Here is a 19,576-nt window from a genome sequence, read left to right as displayed (position 1 = left end):
TAGGCTAACCCTCTGCCTTCTCACTCCTGCTCTGCTACTAACAGAGGGGGTGAGGGGCTGGATCCCAGGGAGGGACGGGAGCAGGTTTATCTAGGGCTGAAGCTCCCCCCAGCTATTTATTTTTCATAGCTGCAGAGAGCAGCATGATGCCTCAGGTACATGTTGGGTTGGCACAGTGCTCCCCAAGGATGGCTAACGAAGCTCTGCCTCGGGAAACAATGGGGTACCCCAAGTGGGGTGTCTCAGAGCACCCCCACCAGCCCATCAGCAATGGGGGCAGAAGACCATCCATCAAAACAGCCAGCCCAGCCCAGGCAGCTTATCAGCTCTTGAAGGATCACCACACAGCCAGAAATTGGCCAGGAACTCTCTCCTGTAAGCACATCCCATGGGCAGGCAACTGGATGAGGGGGATCCCAGACCAGCGCTGCTCACAGGGGCGGTAAGACCATGAGGAGCTGCACTAGGAGGGCTGAGGCCAGGAGGCTGCTGGCCACAGTGCAAGGCGAGCACTGCAGTGGCATCGGCTGCCACGGGGCATCGCACTGTGGGCACCACGTGGCCAGGGGCACAGCCTTGCTCCCGCTGGCCAGGGACACAGTGGGAGGCTCACAGGGGCAGAGCCTGGGGAGGGGAAACCCAGGCTCTCGGGCATGCAGCCTAATGCTAGTGAGGGGCTCAAACCAGAGACACTTTCTGAAAGGATTTGGTTGGTTGGTTTTTGGGTTTTTTTGGTTTGGTTTTTTTTGGGGGGGTGGGGAGGGGGCGAGGTGGTGTTTTGGTTGTGGGGGTTTTGGTTGGTTGGTTGGGTTTTTTCTCCCAGAAAGGATGGCAGCACAAAGCATTTACCCCTGAGCTACACTGCTCCTGCCCTGCTGCTGGGACACCAACTGAATGACTAAATTGGCTCAGGGATTCAGCAGCAAAAACCAACCATAAAACAAGTCCTTTTGTTTGATCCCACGGGACTCCTAGAGGGAACGAGATTCATGTAACGAACCAAAACAAACACGAGGTCCCTCTTTTCCCCATTTAATAAACTGATTCATATAAGAGCCTGAGGGGTCAGGAGAGAGAGGCAGAGGCTCCTCACTGCACGGCTCCTGTCTCCATTAGCAGGCTCCTCACCAGCCTGCACACACAGCTCCCATAGCACCACACAGCTCTCCAGAAAGCCAAATCCAGTCCAGGGGGACAGGCTGTTGCAGCAGGCAGAAAGGTCCCTGCAGGATCTCACTTGTCCCCTGCCACCTGCCCTCACTGCAATGAAATGGAGCAGAGGAACAGCACCTGTTTTGGGGGAAGAGGGTGCAATGCAGGGCTGAAACCCATGCTCCGGCTCCTCAGAGGAGGTGAGCAGATACAGCAGAGGCTGGGAAGCGGTGCAGTACCCAAGCATGCCTGATGGTGAGGAGGGCCTGCACCCTATGCCAGTAGGACACAGCCATGCACATAACTATAACTATGTGGTAGACTCCCGTTCCCTGGTGCAGGATGAAATTCTCCCATCTCAGAGGGATGAAGAGGTTTGCTTTCCAAGAGCAACCTGCTGCCACCAGTGCCCTGGGGATGATCCTGCTCAAAGTAAGCCAACCCACTTACCTCCTTGGAGGAAGGGAAAGCATCTCTGCTACAGTGACAGAATAAATACAAAATAAATGCAAACACAGGCTAGGCGATGAGTGGGTTGAGAGCAGCACTGAGAAGGAGGACTTGGGAGTATCAGTGGATAGAAAACTGACTATGAGCCAGCAATATGTGCTCACAGCCCAGAAAGGCAACCACATCCTGGGCTGCATCAAGAGCAGTGTGGCCAGCAGGGTGAGGGAGGGGATTCTCCCCCTCTACTTCACTCTCATGAGACTCCACCTGCAGTGCTGTGTCCAGCTCTGGGGCCCCCAACATCAGAAGGACATGGACCTGCTCCAGCGGGTCCAGAGGAGGCCACGAAGATGATCAGGGGGCTGGAGCACCTCCCCTGTGAGGACAGGCTGAGAGAGTTGGGGTTGTACAGCCTGGAGAAGAGAAGGCTCTGGGGAGACCTTATAGCAGCCTTCTGGTACCTAAAGGGGGCTACAGGAAAGGTGGGGAGGGACTCTTGATCAGGGAGTGTAGGGATAGAAGGAGGGGTAACAGTTTTAAACTGAAAGAAGATAGATTTAGATTAAACTAAAGTAAGAAATTCTTTCCTGTGAGGGTGGTGAGACACTGGCACAGGTTGCCCAGAGAAGCTGTGGCTGCCCCCTCCCTGGCAGTGTTCAAGGCCAGGTTGGACGGGGCTTTGAGCAACCTGGTCTAGTGGAAGGTGTCCCTGCCCATGGCAGGGGGGTTGGAACTAGAGGATCTTTAAGGTCCCTTCCAACCCAAATCATTCTATGATTCTATGAAATGGAAAGGAAACTTGGAGTTCAACATCAGTGATCTTCCAACAGTCAGTGTGCAGTTAAACACACACACACAGGGGCAGTTTAACTCCAAGCTTGCAACTCTAATGATGCATGAATCACTGGTTACATTTGCAGTAGAGAAACCTGGGAGAATAGGATGGCCTGGCCCAGCCCTCTCACTGGCAATGATGATGCTCTGTGGACAGAATCAACAGCCCCCTCCCTCTTCCTGGAACCGCACAGTCTAAAGACTTACCCTCTTCATCCCTGGGAAATTAGTGCAACCAGACACATGGCAGGGCTATTAACCACACAAGGCAGAGTAGAAGAGGATCAGAGAATCCTTTGCAAAACAGCATTGCCACTAGAAACCACATCAGGGAAGTCAAATCCACGGGGAGAAAGATCCCCTCACCCTATTTTCCTGGGATGACACCAGACAGGAAGTGAGGGGAAAATATGCTTCTTGGATAGCACAGAGGGTCCCTGCCCGTACCTACAAGGAGCAGAGGACTTACCTCCTCCGAGCCAGGTGGTGCATGTGCCCATGCACCTCACATGGAGAGCTGAAGTGGGCACCGGGGCCACTGGGATTAACTACTATTGACCTCTAGCCCTTGGCACAGCCTTGGCTACCACCAGCACCTGAGCAGCAGGGCCACCTCTCAGTACACCCCTGCAGGGTACCACCATCTCCTGGTCCAGAACACAAGGCTGGAGGTCAGGTTGCCCACAGCACTGGCTTTGGCTTTCACGCAGGTGATGACCATCTTTAACTGCATGCCTCCATGCCCATTCTCCTTCCTCCTGCCTCCCTTTGCAGGCACCCATTTTGGATACCGCTCAGCCACTTTGGGCCAAAGCTTTCCAGAAAAATGCTACCAATAATGCAGCATGGAAAATTTTACCAAGTCCAGTGCAGACAGGGTGAAGTTAGACTCTACCTAAAAGAGCACAGCAGCAATCAGCAACATCCATGGTGACTTGCAAACCTCCCAGACAAGTGCTGACCAGACACTCCCCTTGCACATTGCAAGGAGCCTGGGGAGGGATGGGGATAAGGGATGATCACTCCCACAGCAGGGTAGAAATGCTACAGAGAAAACCGTTGAGGATGAAGGAGGCAACCCCATGGTCAGCGTTGTTTTTTAGGTGGAACAGACTGCTGAGATGCAAAAGCAATTAGGCAAACAGAGGAAAGGCTGCAGCCCAGATCCCCTGTCTGGCTATATGGCCCCTATGAGCCCCCTCACCCCATTTGTGTGCCTGGGGTTAGCGCAGCTGTGGTTTCCTCTGCCTGCAGCCATCACATTCGTTGTTGGCTTCCACCCATCACAGCAGAGGGCACAGCCTAGCCCACCTTCTGAAAAGTAGCAAGGAACCCCACCTTCCAAAGGAAACCAGACCTCAAACCGCATCTTGGCAAATCCATCTTTGCACAGGAAGGGTTTTCAGCCACTGCCAAGGTTGCTTGCTCTGGGAGAAAAAAAAAAAAACAAAACAACAAAAAAACAGCTCTTAAAAGGGAGGGTTTCCCCCATGAGCTTTTGGCATTGCTATGCAACATCCCAAATGAAAGCAAACTGCGCTGGAAGGAGCATGAGCTCTGGGGCCTCTGCTCAGACCCATGGCTCTACCATCTCTTCACCCCCATCTGAGCCAACCCTCAGCAATGACCTGCCCTCTGCATCTCTGCTCACAGACAAGCACCCTGGGGCTCCCCGAGCATTGAAGCACAGGTGGCAGAGGAGCTAGACACTAATTTGAGGCAGCAGAGAGGCTAAAGGGGGAAAAGACAACACAACACTCTCCTCCCAGCCCCTCCTCACCCTTGAGCTTGCACGATCTGCCCTGGAGCAGCATGGATGGGAGCCCTGCTGCCCAAAGGCTTTTTGGAGGGGAAAGGCACATGGTGCCTGCTTGGCTTTAAACCCATGGGTGCCTTGCAAAGGGCAGCCGCAGAGAGCAATCTGTATTTCAGGCTGCTCTTGCAACTGAACAGGGAGGGAGAATACAACCCAGGGATGCAGGCTTATAAGCAAGCTCTCCAAAAATGCCTCCTCTGCCTTTGCTTCACAGATCTCAGGAGGCATGTCCCCCACCCAGAAATGCCATTGCCACATATCCACAGTGACCAGGGAGGGGCAGAAGGACAGGGAGGGAGGATGCAGGGAAGAGTGTAGCATTAGCCAGGATAATCTGGCAGTCTTGGGGGACGCGCCAGAAGCCTACAGATAATCAGGGGAGCTGGCGCAACAGACTTTGAAGTCTGCTGTCAGGTTTTCTCAGCCCAGCTCAGACATCAAAGGCAGCTGGTTACTTCCCCCAATTACAGAGTGGGAGCCGGCCAGCTGCCTGGCTTCCCCAAGGCCGGCCGGCTCAGCCACGATTCCCTGGGCATGCTCTCGTGGGCAGAAACCTCCCGATGAGCACAAATGCCCACATCCTCCAGCTCCTGCCAGAGCTAGGCTCGCTTTGCTGGGAGCTCGCCTTGCAGCTATGTGGGCTTTCACACTGGGCTGTGGGAGCAGAGCAAGATCTCAGTGGATAAAGATCTCCCCACTGACATGCTGCCAAACCAAACCACCCGCCAGTCCCGGAAAATCAGACAGCCATGAAAATGGGGAAGCCTAGCAAAGGTAAAGAAAATAGTGAAGAAAAAGGCAAAGAAAATTTCTCATGGCAGTGGGAAGGACTGCTTCTGTTACTCAAATTCTGCATGTCCTGGGCCCTCGCGGGACATGACTCCAATACACAGCAAGAACAGGGTCTTCATGAGCAAAACCTACAGTGGCACAGAAAGGCCGTTTTGGTGAACTGTTGTTTGCTCATGTTTGCACCATCATTTCTACTGCAAAAAGTCAAGCAAGAACAGAACTGGCCAGTGTACCAAAGGACCAAAGTCCTTCAGGGAAGTGGGATGGGTTAATCCTGCTTCACCACCACAGCAGTGAGAAAACACACTTGTTCTGAATCTGCTCTGCCAGTGAGACATAAGTGGAGCTTGAACCGTGTGCCTCATATCTTATCCTAATAAAAACTGCTCTTTAGTCCCCACCACAACCCCTAACTTTTTTAAAATCTTCTAACCGCACAAAAGGGCTGAAAAGCCTCATTCCTCTATAGCCATAGCTCCACCAGTCTTTGTAGGTTGGGCCAATAGTGCATTTCTGACATAAATCTACCGGACATCTCACCATTGGTGCAGGCAACAGAAAGCTCAGGGGGCCAACATGCCACTGGGGACCAGGAGGGATGCTGCACCAAGGGAGCCAATTCATCTCCTCCCTGCCAGCTCCTCACAGCACCCCAGGAAGGAGCCAGCAGTGTGGCACCTTGGCAAAGCGGCATTGCCTAGCAGCCGCCCTTTCCTGCGCCGCATCGGCCCACGCTCCTCTGGCTGCGGAGCTTGGCTCCCAGGCGGCACAGCCTACTCCCCATAAATCCCCGTGATCCCCCACCACAGCATATGCAGGGCCTGATGATGTCACCATGCAGTCTGCAAGTGCAGCCCCCCTGCCCAGCTCGGCCCCTGCGCGGCACCAGGAGCCGCTACACGCCACCACCGGACCTCTCTGTGCTGACATTCGAAGCAGCATCAGCATCTTTTAAGCAAGCAGCATCACAAAAGACTGTCTGAAGCGGAGAAGCAGAGGGCTGCACCTGGTTCCCAATGGAGACAGCGAGGGCAGAGGCCGGGGAAGAGAGGGAGGGAGGTTGAGAGAGGGAAAGAGGGAGAGCAATCACAGCAAGCTGTTGTTCAGTAGGAGCTTCTGTTGGAGAATACAGAACAGTACTACATGTTGGGAGAGAAGCTAGGGTTTAATATTAAGCTGCTTATTTAGGTCTCTAAGTTATGGAGATGCTGCACTTCAAAACTAATTAGATTGACAGAGCTTGGATTCGATTACAGGATTTCCAGAAGCAAGAGGGTTTAAAAAAAAATAAAATTAAATAGCTGCCCTGGAAATGTTAGCAAGGGAATTAAACAGCCATTGCTGCAGCCAACTGTTAAATACATCTAAGCTGGGAAAAAATGACAACTCCGGCTGCCAAAACCCACTGCACTAGTGGATGCAGTAGGGAGGTGCTCTCCTAACAGGCCTGAGTGGAAGATGCATAAAATGTGTGTTTCCCAGCCCTAGAGGTAAACAGAGGGTCTCCAGGGCCCTTCAGGAAGCACCTGCCTCCTTCCAATGGCAGTGTGTGAACATGAAAGCACATGGATTTTTCCCTGCCCTGAACCCGCTGCAGTGAGTGGAGCATCCGGGAGCTGTAGGCAGGCAACTGCAGGGCTGGGGCTGAAAAGGGAGAGGCTGCAGGTCCCACAGGGCAGCACAAGGGCTACCTGGGGAAACCCCACCACTTACATAGACAGAAAGTCCCATCCTTACCAGCCAGGCCACTAAAGCGCTGTCTGCACCAGAGGAGTGTGGCCAGCCCAGCACTACAAGCAACGCGGAAGTAATACATAGCTATGCTCCTGAAGTGATAAAGCAAGGTAGCAATAGCTGAACTACACTTACAGCTCACCTAACATCAAAGCCTTTGGTTACCTACCTGAAACAACTCCCTCCTCCCCACTCCTCTGAGATCATGGGAAAGGCACCAGTTTCACAAGGTCGAATAGCAGAGCCAGAGCAGCGCTTTTCAAAATCCCAGAACTGCCAGCTTCAGTTCCTCTTAAAGCTCCTAAAGCATCCTTCATCTATGCATATGAAGCTTCTCTCCAAGCACACATACACAGGCATCCAAAGAAACTGAACCTGAGGCCTGAAGGGTTGCCAGGGAGACCTTGATTCAAAATGTAGTATTAACATGCTATTTAGTGGTCTGGATGTGTTTAGCTACCAGACAGCTGTACCTGACCATGCAGCAGATGCTCTGTTCCTACATGTCACCTTTTCACCCTCCTTGGGTTTGGGTAGAGCCATCCCATGTTGCCCTCATTGCCACACAAGCATCCCAAGAGCAGAACAGCAGAACACAGCAGACGCAATACTGGTGCTGTTGCTGCTGGTATTCTCCATTCACACTAAAGGAGGATGTCTTTGCTATAGAAAAGCTAAATTATATTTATGCTAAGCCAAACAAATTTCCTTCAAACAAAAGGCAGGAGCTGCAGTGAACTCCAGGGAAAGCCTGCAGGGTACACAGCTTTGATTAAATGGAGATGTCAGGAAGAGTTGCAACTGTGCACACTAGATCTCATGCTTCTTTGTGCTCAGATTGTCAGTCTCAGTGTGAAAGCAACTCCTCCTTCAGTGTTGCTACTGAAGGGCTTGATAAAGTATGTGCCCAGTACTGCAACACAGCAGCAGTTATCTTACTTTTGCCTCACACCTACCTAAGAGAGCCTGCAGCACCTCCCCTGCTACTCCCAGAGACTTGGAGAACATGTCTCACCACCAATACGTGGTCTCAGTCAAGTTGGGAAGAGGTGTGACTCAGATGACGTGCTGCTGCCACCACTGACACAAGGTAAGGGAGGGTTTAAACACAGCAATGCCATGCCCAAGGGTCTTGAGAGCCATCTTGTTAACACTGTATAAAATCAGGTTGAGGAAGGGGAATTTAATGAATAGCAACTTACAAAAGACCTTTCTGGATGAATACAGGGGACTGTGGGGAGATAGAATGAAGAGAGAAAGAAAAAGATAGATAATGGCACCAGGCAAGGACACCTCAGCACACACCTGAAAGGCTACAGGAAAAGGTCTTTTTGAAGCTGATGGCTTAACACCTTATTTCTAAAGAAAATACATACTTCTTCCAGGATGGGCACTCAGAGCTGAAGGGGCTCTCCCTGAAACATCAGACAGACATTTCTGAGCTAGAGGAAGAGACTATGCTTGTCAGCCCAGAGTGATGAGGTGGTAGGGGAAGGGAGTGGGCAGTGACAGAAAACAGCTGGTAAAGTCTGTTCCTCTGGAAGAAGGCCAAACACCCAATAAAGCAGAAAGACATATCCTTTTCATTGCTGGAAGACTCACCTTGTGGCAATGATTTTGCTTTAAGTACTTCAAGAAGTCTGGTCCCTCATTATTGGTACAGCTACCAGAAGAGACACCTTCAGAGGGACTGGACACTGTGGATAACACACCATGGACCTCAGTATGAGACTTGGTTGACTCCAGTAGTCACACGGCAGAAAAGCTGCATGGCTGACGACTAGGAGCCTGCACAAGGATAAAAACCACAATTAGAGTGGATTGGATCCATCCGGATAACTGTCATCCAAGAACTATTCTTACGCAAAGGCAGAGATGTTGTACAAGTAACAAAATCGAAATTAAAATCAATCCTGAAACTGTTTTCGAAAACACGTAAGTTATGCGAGAATGGTTGCTGCAGAGATCTTGAGGACCCATCATCTGTCTCTTGGTTGAATAATGACTACAGCTATCTGCTGTGGCTTCCTCCCTCCCTCCCTCCCTAGCCCATCACTAGAGGGAGCTGCCATTACCTCATTCTCCCAGCCCCCACCTGCCTGGCCAATACTTTTATACATTTATCTTTCCTAATTCTCATGTCTTAGATGAGCTGCACTTTCCTTTACAGCTAATGGTGAGAAATGGGTACCCTCAGGTTCTTATTCTAAAATGCATGTCTCAGGTAGGTCAGATAAATTGCATTCTTTAGATATCTGTTTCTCAAATCCAGGGTGGCTAGCTTGGGTGTTAAAGATGAATCCCATCATTGTTATCTTGAGAAATTACTTTGCTTCATACTAGGTACCATGTTCAGCACCATGGTTGCTTGTCTGGAACTCACAGACACTGAGCAGCATTTGTGTTACGATAGCAAGCAGCCACTTGGGAGAAAGAAGGCCAAAAACATCTCATTTAGAAAGAAAATCTGTCCCGTCTGCTTTGGCAAAGGGAATCTGAATGTCTCTTTGGAGTCACCTCCTCATCAGAAAAGCTTAGTTTCCTTGCATATTGTCTGGAATCCTCATGAGGAAAGAGACTACAAAACATTTGTGTGCGTGGTGTGAGCCTTGCAGATGATCTGCAGCGGGCTCTGGGATGGAGTTCTGCAGCTTGAGCTCTCAGCAGATGATTCAAGGATACACCACAACGGACTCCTGCTCTCCTCCACAGAGATGAGCACAGAAGAGCATAGTCCTTCAGAGATGTAGAGAGACAAAGGCGAGAAGAGACTCCTGAAGGGAAGAGCAGGAAATGAAAGAGGGGAGGAAGAGGGAACAAAACATGGAAGAATTGAGCAAACAAGGTTGGGGCCAGGAAGAAAGAGGGTGTACCTGAGCACGAGGAGGTTAGTACTATTGTACTTGCATTCAGAACTTGCATTTGGCTGTAGCCACATACAGCCTTCATATATATAGGCAGATGCTAAGCAGCATGGGTATTTTCCCTGTTTACCATAGCCCTAGCATCCCAGCTGCTGCACACCATGCCCAAGGGCCTCTGAAGAGCTAAAGTCAGCACAGAGGCAACAAGAGCCACAAAAGCAACATCAGTGCTGTCCTCTCAGACATCTCTGTGGGTTCTCAGATGCCCATTAACTGGTACGTTCATATTGCTAACTCTGCTGGAAGAGCTCTGGAAGCATCCTCTCTTCTCTCCAGTCCCATCCTTAAAGATACTAAGTTCCCAAAAGTTTCTTAGAGATTCCTTACCATCTGTTGAATATGCCAAATCATTGGCAGGATCATACGAACAAGGAATCAGAGGGCATGAGCCAGGTTAAATTGCCAACAAGAAACAGAACTTCATGTCCATCTGTCTGCAGCTTCATTATTCCCTTCTGAAGCCAGCAGAGGTGCACTCAGACTAAGTCTGTGGTCTAGTCTAAGGCCCAGTACATGCTGGAGTTTATAAAATCCCACATGAACGAAGTATGATATAATACTAACTTGCTTTCACAAAGTCTGCTTTGGAAAGTCCTGCCTTTCTACCCCCTTGGCAGAGATGGAAGCAGACATGCACTTACACTTCTGGCACTTTGTGGAATGCAACTCGGCTGCCAGGGAGAGCAGAACAGCTTGTCTTTGTGGCAGCTCTTCTGAGGGACCTGGAAATCCACAGAACCTGACTTCCTCAATAACCCAGGCATTCCCCTGGAGCTCTCAATATCAATCATCTGCTGGGTACAGCCTAATGTTGTTTTCCTCAGTAACAGAAGGACATCCCTGGCAAAGGGCTGTCCAATAGAAAGCTACGTCCTGTATTTAAGGTGTATTTACCTTGCACAAGAATGAGCAGTGGCTTTTTCTTCAGTTAGCACGTCACACAGCTTCTGTGGGTTACTAAAGGCTCTTTCTTGCAACGCCATTTGTCCTGATACCTGCTGTGCAGACCTCAACCCCCTGTAATCATAGAAATGTAGAAAGTCCCACTGAAAAGGCAAAAGCTGTACATTTTCTTGGAAGATTTGCATGACTGTGCTTCACCTTCAGATGACAAAGTGGAGGCAGGTCTTCTCATGCTGCCTACTTGACGCCAGTCAGCTTCAGCCCAGAAGAGGTTTTAGGACTGGCCCTGACCTGAGCAGGGCAGTCAGACAGAGCCATTGAAGCACAACTAGGCTCTGTCGTAGAACAAGCACAGCCAAGTACATTACCTGAGCTTGGTGCTATAGAAGCAACTAAACTCCCAGGCTCTGGCACAAAAGTGCTTTTTCAGACTGCCTCTATGACAGTAGGCAGCTAGATACCTCCGTAGGTAGGTAGCTGAGCTGAACCCATGGCAGATACAAGGTGATGCTGGAGACTTGGTAACTCCCATCATTCACTGCAACACTCGGGCAGTTACTTGCAAGTATCCCCCTGCATCTCCAGACTTCAAATTTCGGCTTGCTTTTTTATAATAAAATCCTAGCACACTTACAAGAACAGTATTAAGAACCAGGTCATCCCAGGGAATGGAGGAGGCAAGAGGATTTCATAAAGCTAATCCAAATTTACCAATAAGCTGTAACCTGCACAGCTAGACTAACAACAGCTGTCCCACAGGCATGTCACTCGTTACTCATGGACATGTATGTGTTAAATATCTACAGCTGCCAAAGGCTCTGCTGAGGGATCAGAGACCATTTATGACATTTCTTTATCTCAGCTGATGGTGCCTGTCACCCCTTAAGAACTTACAGCTTAGTGCCACCTCCCAGCTTCCTGTAAGCACCCTCTACAGAGGACATCTTTCCATGCCAGCTGTGACACCACCATCTGGAAAGAAGCCAAAAGTACACACTTGGCTGTCAACCGGCCTGTACTGCAGCCATCTCGGACAGAGCATGCACCACTTTGAACACAAACCCACCTTGCCAAAGCCTGTCTTGGCCTCACAAAACCACTTCTGCTTCAAGCAAGTCCTTGTTGGAAAGCAAGTCACCTCCTTGCTGTACTATCATGGTGTCCTGACATGGTTGCTGGGGGGAAGAAAATCCATTTGACAAGGTAAACCAGAAGTTTACTTCCAACACTACTGATTTTCCTCCTGGTACCTTCAAAATGAGAAGCCTCAGGAAGGGTTCAAGGAAGACTCAACATCTAATGCCCAGGTTTTACAGCAAGTATTAAACACACACTCCTAACTGTGACTCCTGGCCCTAGGTAATCAAAAGGAAACTCCCCCCCAAAAAAAGGCTAACTTACAGCAGGATTGAAGCAGGATAGACTCAAAAACCAATTACATTCCCCAATTCATCACACAAATGCAAGCAAATATTTAAAACTTAGTGCAAAATAGGGCTCATGCTTATTTTACAGAGTAAACAGTGCTGGAAACAGGACTGTAAGGTTTATATTTGATACCCTTGCCTCAACAATAGTGTCTGCATACGTGCAAGGTACAAGGAAAGAACTGCCCATAGCTCAAATATCCAGACCCACAGCACAGACATTAATCAAAAAGGCTCGCTCTTTATTTTAAACATAAAAAGAAACATTTTACACAGCATTGTTAGAACTATTCAGTACCTGCATTCCAGAACTGTGCCAAACACTTTATTTTATAACTTTGAAATTAAAACAGAAGAAAGAAAATATCTTGCCCTTCTGCTGTATGATGTTCAAGATTGTCCTGGATCAAAATTCCAAGTGCCTGGAGGAATTTACCAGCTTAACCAGGAGATGTGGCAATTCGAACAGAGGAAGATCAACGTGAGCCCTTAGGATACTTTGACAATACCACAGGTTGCAGCAGGGAGGATATGGATGCTTGCACTGCATCTCAGGCAGCTTACTCTTCTGATACTCTGCAGGTTTAATACACAACCAGATGCACACACACCTCCACTCACACAAACCCTGGTTCACACAGGAAATAATAATAATAAAAAACATGAAAAGTGACCTAGATTTTTTTTCATTAGAGATAAGATTCCCACTCTATTTTTAAAAAAGGGGATAATACAAAATTGGCACAAGTAGAAGGAAACCTGGCAGGGGGTAAGTCTAGCCCCTCAGCTTCTAGCCTTCCAACTACAGCAAATACAGGGTGGAGGGGGATGCAGCATTGCCTTCCAAGGGGCTGGCAGCACTACGAGCTAGCAGCAAACTTGCTTCACTCGGAATGACAAAGATGGATTGTTACAGGCCATGAAGGAAGGTCAGCATTAGCTAAGGACATGGGGACCTTTCACTAGAGGAGCAGGGAGCCCTGACCAAAATAACCCTGAGTTTTTTCCAGCAGGGAGAAAGTGTGCTATGTTGTGTGCTTGGGAAGAGCTGGCGGTTCCCTGCTCATTCATTCCCTAATTATTGCATTACAGTCATGATCCTCTCTAAAACTTAACCAAGAGCACATAAACAAGGAGTCAGTCTGCAAAGACGGAAAAGTGACTGATGCTGTGCTTCAAACTTCACCACCACTACCACCCCCCCTCCCAACATGTCCCAATGCCACAGGCCTTCCATGAAGAAAGCAGATGTTAATGCAGGAAAGAAGCTGCTAGATCAGCGTGGGAAGGACAGCCAGCATCCCAAATATCAGAATGGTGTTTCATAACATCCCAGCAAAAAGCAAGATTTCACTACAGTAGACAGACAGGAAAGGAAGAAAAATTCTTGCTGTCAAAGTAATATCTAAGTGAATCCTTTCCTCAGCTCCCTTCCTTTGGAAAGCATCACTACAGATTTCTGGACTTCCACAGCAGAAGCTAAAGACTGCTTCTGCCCCGTTCCTCAGCAGAGGCAGCTACACCTGCCTGCAACATAGGCCTTTTCAGAGCTCCTCCAGAAAGTAAAACGTCATGCCACAAAGAAAAGTTGCTATGAATGTTCAGGCCAAAGTCTTCCAGAGATCTACAGGTTTTGGAATACTACATGAAAAGTCTTAAGAGAGTCAAATAACAAGTTGCAAGCCCCAACTCTGCACGTCAAGTCCATTTGGAAGATGTCGCATATTCAGCTTCCAAAAATCACTGGGCACCTCTATGCACACATGTGTATACATATGTGACCGCATGCATGTTTGCATGCAGGAAGCAGAACAGCCTTCTAGAAAAAGCCCTCACATCAGCCTCAGACAAAGGTCATAATGCAAGACAGGAAAAAAACCATGAAGGAAACTTACCACAAAAAACCCCAATTTTGGAACAGGTACAGCACTGAGTGTAAGGTACCACAAACACTAATGCAAAGTGAAGTCTTCATAGCACAGGTACTAGATCTGCCGCTCCCCTGGAATGTGCAGTGGGATGAGCTATTAGTGAAGCAGGTCACCTAGTACATAACTGATGTCTAGACTGGCAACAGCACACCACAGCCACTACCTTCCATGGATGCTCTCCTTTAGCGTCTTTTATCTTGAAAAAAAAAAAAAAATCCTGAAAAGGATTGAGCCCTGGCCTCAACTCTACATTTCTCACCCTCCTTGATGCGAACCCAAACCCTGGCTATGACATCAGATTGTGGTACAGTTCTACTTCCTTGCTTGTTTATACACAGTATCTTTATTCTGACTTTTATTGCTTAAAACACCAGCTGTGCTGGGAAGACAGAACTGCCTGGAAAAGGTGCTGCTCCCACTCAGGAGCCAGGTCAGTGTATGTGGAAGACCAAAGCAGGACTTCTATACTATAGCACCTAGGAATTGGTCTCAAACCCATGGGGAAATCCCTGCTGAGGGCCCATGCACAAGACCAGGACCATTGGAACCTGAAGGATTCTTGCTGCCCTCCCGGGCTTGCTCCTATTCCTACCCTGAGGTCCACTTCAGCTACTGCAGATCTCAGACTCTGCTCACAGGTTGAACGGCTACCACTGAGTGACTGGCAGAAGCAGCATTGGAGTCTGGTCTGTGCATTTGGTAACACATTGTTTATAAGACTTCTCTAAACATGATCAGTTGACCAACTGCATACAAAGATCCATGTCATTTTTTTTTTTTTTCTTTTTTCGTAAGTCACATCATCACCAGTGGGGCAAGGTCTCCCATCTCTCTGCTGAGGCCAGCAGAAGGCTGGGCCTTGTCCCTAGACACCACATGTCCCCTTGTCACAAGCAGAACAGCGTGTCAGGCACAATGTGAACCGCTGTAGTGGGGAGAACAGAAGGTGGAAGGGTAGGGGAGAAGGTGGCCATAAGCAGACACCCAACAAATGCTTGTCTGAGGAATGACTCTTCAGGGTTGCCAAGTTAGCCCCTATTCACCACAGCTAAGAGCTGAAAATTAAAAAGTGTCTCAAAGACCTCCAGGCAAGCTATGTTTTGGGGTTAATGGCAAACCCTTTGAAAGCCAGGGAAGAGAAGGCATGCTGACAACCATAAACCAATTCTTTGCTGGAACAGCCTTATGAGGCACCAGCAGAGGAACCTTCTCCAGGCTTCAACCCAACACAGAGGAGTCTGCAAGATACCAAGGCAGACAGAGAAAGGGAACAGGACGTGGTGTGATGAGAGTAGAAGGGAAAAGTAGATTGGTTAATACAATGAAAGTCTAACACTTCTACCAGCCCCCTTCCCACCCATCGCCCTGCCCATCATTCTTTCATACGGGGACATCTTTTCAAAACCAAGAGGGGGAAAAAAAAACACCAAACAAACAAAAAAGCCTTAGTGAATTTTGTCACAGGGCCCTGCTGAAAGAAGGCTCAACAGTTTGTACATTAGGAGGACGTGATCCCTATGCAGAAAGTGCTGCTGGAAAAGGAGAACTCCGAGTTGCTAAATATGGCCTGAACAGTCTCAGGACATGACGTGTAACAAGGAGAAGCTTGAGGTCCAGGCTGAAATCACAGAGGAAATGCACTGTCTTGTCTGGGCCTGTGAGTGAGTGTCTCAACACAGTCCAAGAGCCCTGTGAGTCTCTCCCGAAATGCAAGTGTGTCCTGCTCCCACGCTCAGTCCATCTCCATCGACATTAGCCGGCGACGCTCTCGTCTCGTTTCCTGCACTTCTTTCTTGCAGCACCAACGGGAGCTGCAGTAGCCAATGAGGCAGGATAAGAGTCCAATGACAGTGGCCAGACCGATGCCAATCAACAGGGGATACTTGAAAGCATTCAGAACTGAAAGAGGAAGGCAAAGTCATTAGATATCACTGAGAAATTCAGAGATCCCCTTTATTTGTTCTTGCTTAAAAAAGGAGAAAATCCCACATTATTCAGTCATGGGCAGATTAATTATTTCAGAAGCAAGTTACACTAATTTTCCTTCTTGATTTCTGTCTTTTAAGGTTTGGAAAATTGGTCTCTTACTGGACTCCCTTACCTCTTCACCCTAATTCTTCCTCTACCATTTCAAAACCTCAGGGAGGCTGGAAGCACCAGAGGAGCCTCAGAGTGAGATACCAAAGTAGAGCTAGTTCCAAGAGGTATCCCATTATCTGCTCCTCCAAACAAAAGCTTTGGGAAGTTTCCCCATGAGAGGCAGACTGTGGCTCCACTCTTTGTAATACGTTCCCAAATGGCAAGGAGTTGACTCCTTTATGCTTTGCATAAGAACTACTAGTACAGTATATTCAGTGCCACTCAGCAATCCTGTCTAATCAACCTCCAAAGTTGGTACCTAAACAAGAAATTTGATTTGTAAGCACCTACTGCTCAGTTAAAAGGCAGGGTCAAGAACTGTAAGAAGTTTGGAAAGTACAGTTATAATAGTTATCTGCACAGCAGGGAGAACAAAAACTTCTGATTCGTTTCAAGTGCATGGAACTTCCCCAATATGACCCTTCCTGGAAGTATTGAGAAGAAAGCAACTAGTTCAAAACCCCTCCTTCACTAATTTTCCTCCTTAGCTAAGTGCTCAATGCAGCATCTAGCACGCAACTTGCTTCTCGTGAAGTCTAGAAACACTTACAACTCAGGTTGAAAAGCAGACAAGGCATTAAGTGCAGGGAGCAGCCCATCTTGTGGTTACAAGAGGGAGGAAGGAGTCAGAGCTCAGACTTTCTGTTCTCAGCTTTGATATTAACCACAACACAACTCTACTTCAGCATGCCCCATCTGCAAACCAAGACTTCCTCCTGCAGGCAGCAGAAGGGTTAACACTTGGAGAGAATACTATGCCTTGATTGAAAGATGCCTCAGCTATGCAAAACATCACCAAGAGATGATCAGGAAAGAAAACACTCCAGTTTTATGACAATGATGTGTTCAGGTCTACCTAGTCTACAGAATCTGGAATCAGAAGTTGCAAACAATAGAAAAGGATAACAAAATCTAATGATATTATCACAGGCACCTTAAAAATAGTCATGGACAATATTTGTCACACAAAGACATAACAAGGTGTTAAAAAAAATTTTAAAAATTGTGTAACACATGTTGCAGTCTCTTACCATCCATTTTCACAGACAGAAAGATGGGTTTGGCTTTGATGTCAGGTTCCCGCTGCCATACACCGGTGGCAGATCGCACCCATGGGGTCACTACGCAGTAGTGGTTCCCAAAGTCATGGTCCTCACAGCCATGCACACGAAGCCGAAATTCCAGTGGACTGATTCTCTCCAGGCTCAGATCACTGCTCCCATTTCTCCTGCTCTGCATCACAATCCCTCTCCGGTCCAGCGAGGCCAGCAAGATGGGCTCTCTGTCCAATGCAAAGGAGCGCACAGCAAACCAGGAGACATCAAAGGACATATCATCTGCATTTGTGGACAAAGAAGAATTTAGACATGCTGGTGAGCTCTGGAAAGTATTCATAGTGCCACTTCTCAGCATAAGGTTAATAAGCAAGCAGCATAGTCAACCCTGGTCTGACAGTGGAAGAAAAAAAAGAAAGGAATGAAGAAAAATTAAAAGAGTGCCTTGAACATGTCCCTTCTAGGAGGATTTAAACAGTGAACTGCAATGAAATGCACTGGCAGGAAGAATGTAACTGCACGGAAAGGGTAACTTGCTACAGGGATGACAAAGAAGAGATTTCTTGCTTTCCTGCCTGCTATCCTAAAATTTATATTTAATCTCTGATCTAAGTTTTCACCAAGCAGTACTAGTGTCATAAGAAGTTCTTTAACTGTGCTGAACCTACAGTAAAAAGACAGTGCAAGTGCTAGGTATTTGATAGCAGAGAGTGATTTGCAATCACTATCTTCATGCAGGGCCTACACAACCACGAAGTCAGAAGGCTCTTTCCTGAAGGCCCCCTTCCTTACATTTAGTCTGCCTAAATAAATACAGAGGTTCTACATAGAGCACAATAAATAATCTACACAAGCACAAAGCATTCAGGAGCAAAGCCTGACCACAATGCTTTTATACATTTTTTCCAGAGATGTGGGTTACTGTCACACATCATCAGGCATCATGCCTTGTCCAAGTTTTACCACCCAAGGAGATTGTCTGTAAAACACATTTGCAACACCTTCCACATTTAACATAGCTGACAGGTAGTCTGCATTCATAAGCACATCTAGCTTTCTACATTTATGCAAGATCCTACTGATCCCATTAGCAGATCTCAGTCTTAACCCTATTAGACTGATGCAGCTGAGTATCTACTTTAAAAATCACCGCTATTCTTTGCTAACGTGAGCCCAGCAACACCTGTCATCTGAAACCTGGCATGACCTAGAGCATAGACAGGAAAGTCTGCTCACTTGTTTCATCAACAGGTCTTCCTTCCTGGCACATTAGCAAACTGACGGGCCCACACTGGAAACAGAGGTTGCTATTTCTGTCCTGAGTTTTGAGTACTGGTAGGATGTGTGCACAGGGCCTAACCTTTTCACACTTAAGGCAGTCCCAGTGATTTTGGCCATGTATCAAACCTCCATTTGCTAGTATTGGGATCTCTGAAAAACACAGTATTAGCATCCTGAAATTTAAAACTGAGCTTTCATCTAATTGAGTCTGCTCTTCTCTAAGCTTTCACATTTGATCTCCAGGCTAATGGAAAAATTAAAGCCCTAAACCTGCTGCTGTACTCAAAGTATTTACAGATATAAGCAAAGACAATTTTTAAGCCTCCATCAGGCAAGCTAACACTTTGGGAAAGTAGGGAATCTTAAACCAATAAAAGTAAAGGGACATCCTCAGCTCTGTTACTTGAAGTACAGCATCAGCTGGTCAGGTAGAACATTCCCCCTTACTGCAGACAAAACCCTACCCGTTATTTGGGGTATAATTATCTCCCTCATAACATGCACTGGTTTTACACACATCTTCAAAAATGAAGCAAAAAGATGAGAAAGCAGATGTTACTACCAGAGATGCTGGCTGACCAAACTGTTTTGGGACACCAGCCAGTTTCCTGCCCCGCCTGCCATGGCCAGGGGCTCCGGGTGACAGCACAGAACCTCAAGAGAGCACCTGGCCTGTCTGGCAGCCCTACAGCAGCAGTAGGTCTCCAAGCCCTCCATGGGGGCCAGCATAGGTCATATGGACCAGCAGCCCTTGCAACAATCACTCTTGCTTATCGTACTACAAATACTACTATTAGTTACTTGGCATAGCACTCAGACCGCTTCCCTTGAAAGCAAAGGTAATAAAAATTACCATAAGCACGTGTTCAGTTAACAGGACCAAACTTTGACCTCCGCTTTCTGTACTCATCCAACTGACTGTGGGAAACAGGGCCTCTACTAGAGAGAGCTCCGTTTCTATAAACTGCTCTTCGTCTCTGCTGCCTGTTTATGCCAAACATGGCAACAGCACCAGTCCACAGGCAGTCACGTTGGGAACGACTGATTCCTTCCGAAGATTAGCAAGACTGCCATTAGCTTTTGTGTTTCCAGGTACCGTAGGAGCATATGGACACCTTCCATTGCTCTTGCTAAAAAA

General features: G+C 48.0%; 1 protein-coding gene across 3 annotated transcripts in view; it reads right to left on the bottom strand.

Annotated features, from left to right (window-relative positions):
- Nucleotides 1-12,253: 12,253 nt before the first annotated feature.
- PTGFRN (prostaglandin F2 receptor inhibitor) overlaps nt 12,254-19,576 on the bottom strand; it is a 70,422-nt gene continuing 63,099 nt past the window's right edge. For all 3 annotated transcript variants that reach the window (XM_074812921.1, XM_074812932.1, XM_074812940.1), the window contains 2 exons: nt 17,134-17,439; nt 12,254-15,862 (listed from right to left, as the gene is read on the bottom strand). In XM_074812921.1, coding sequence (XP_074669022.1) covers nt 15,696-15,862; nt 17,134-17,439 — 473 coding nt within the window. In that variant the 3' untranslated portion in view covers nt 12,254-15,695. The remainder of the gene's footprint in view (nt 15,863-17,133; nt 17,440-19,576) is intronic.

This window comes from Strix aluco, chromosome 2 (assembly GCF_031877795.1).
Source record: "Strix aluco isolate bStrAlu1 chromosome 2, bStrAlu1.hap1, whole genome shotgun sequence".
Classification (NCBI taxonomy): domain Eukaryota; kingdom Metazoa; phylum Chordata; class Aves; order Strigiformes; family Strigidae; genus Strix; species Strix aluco.
This window is presented reverse-complemented; position numbering and strand designations above follow the sequence as displayed.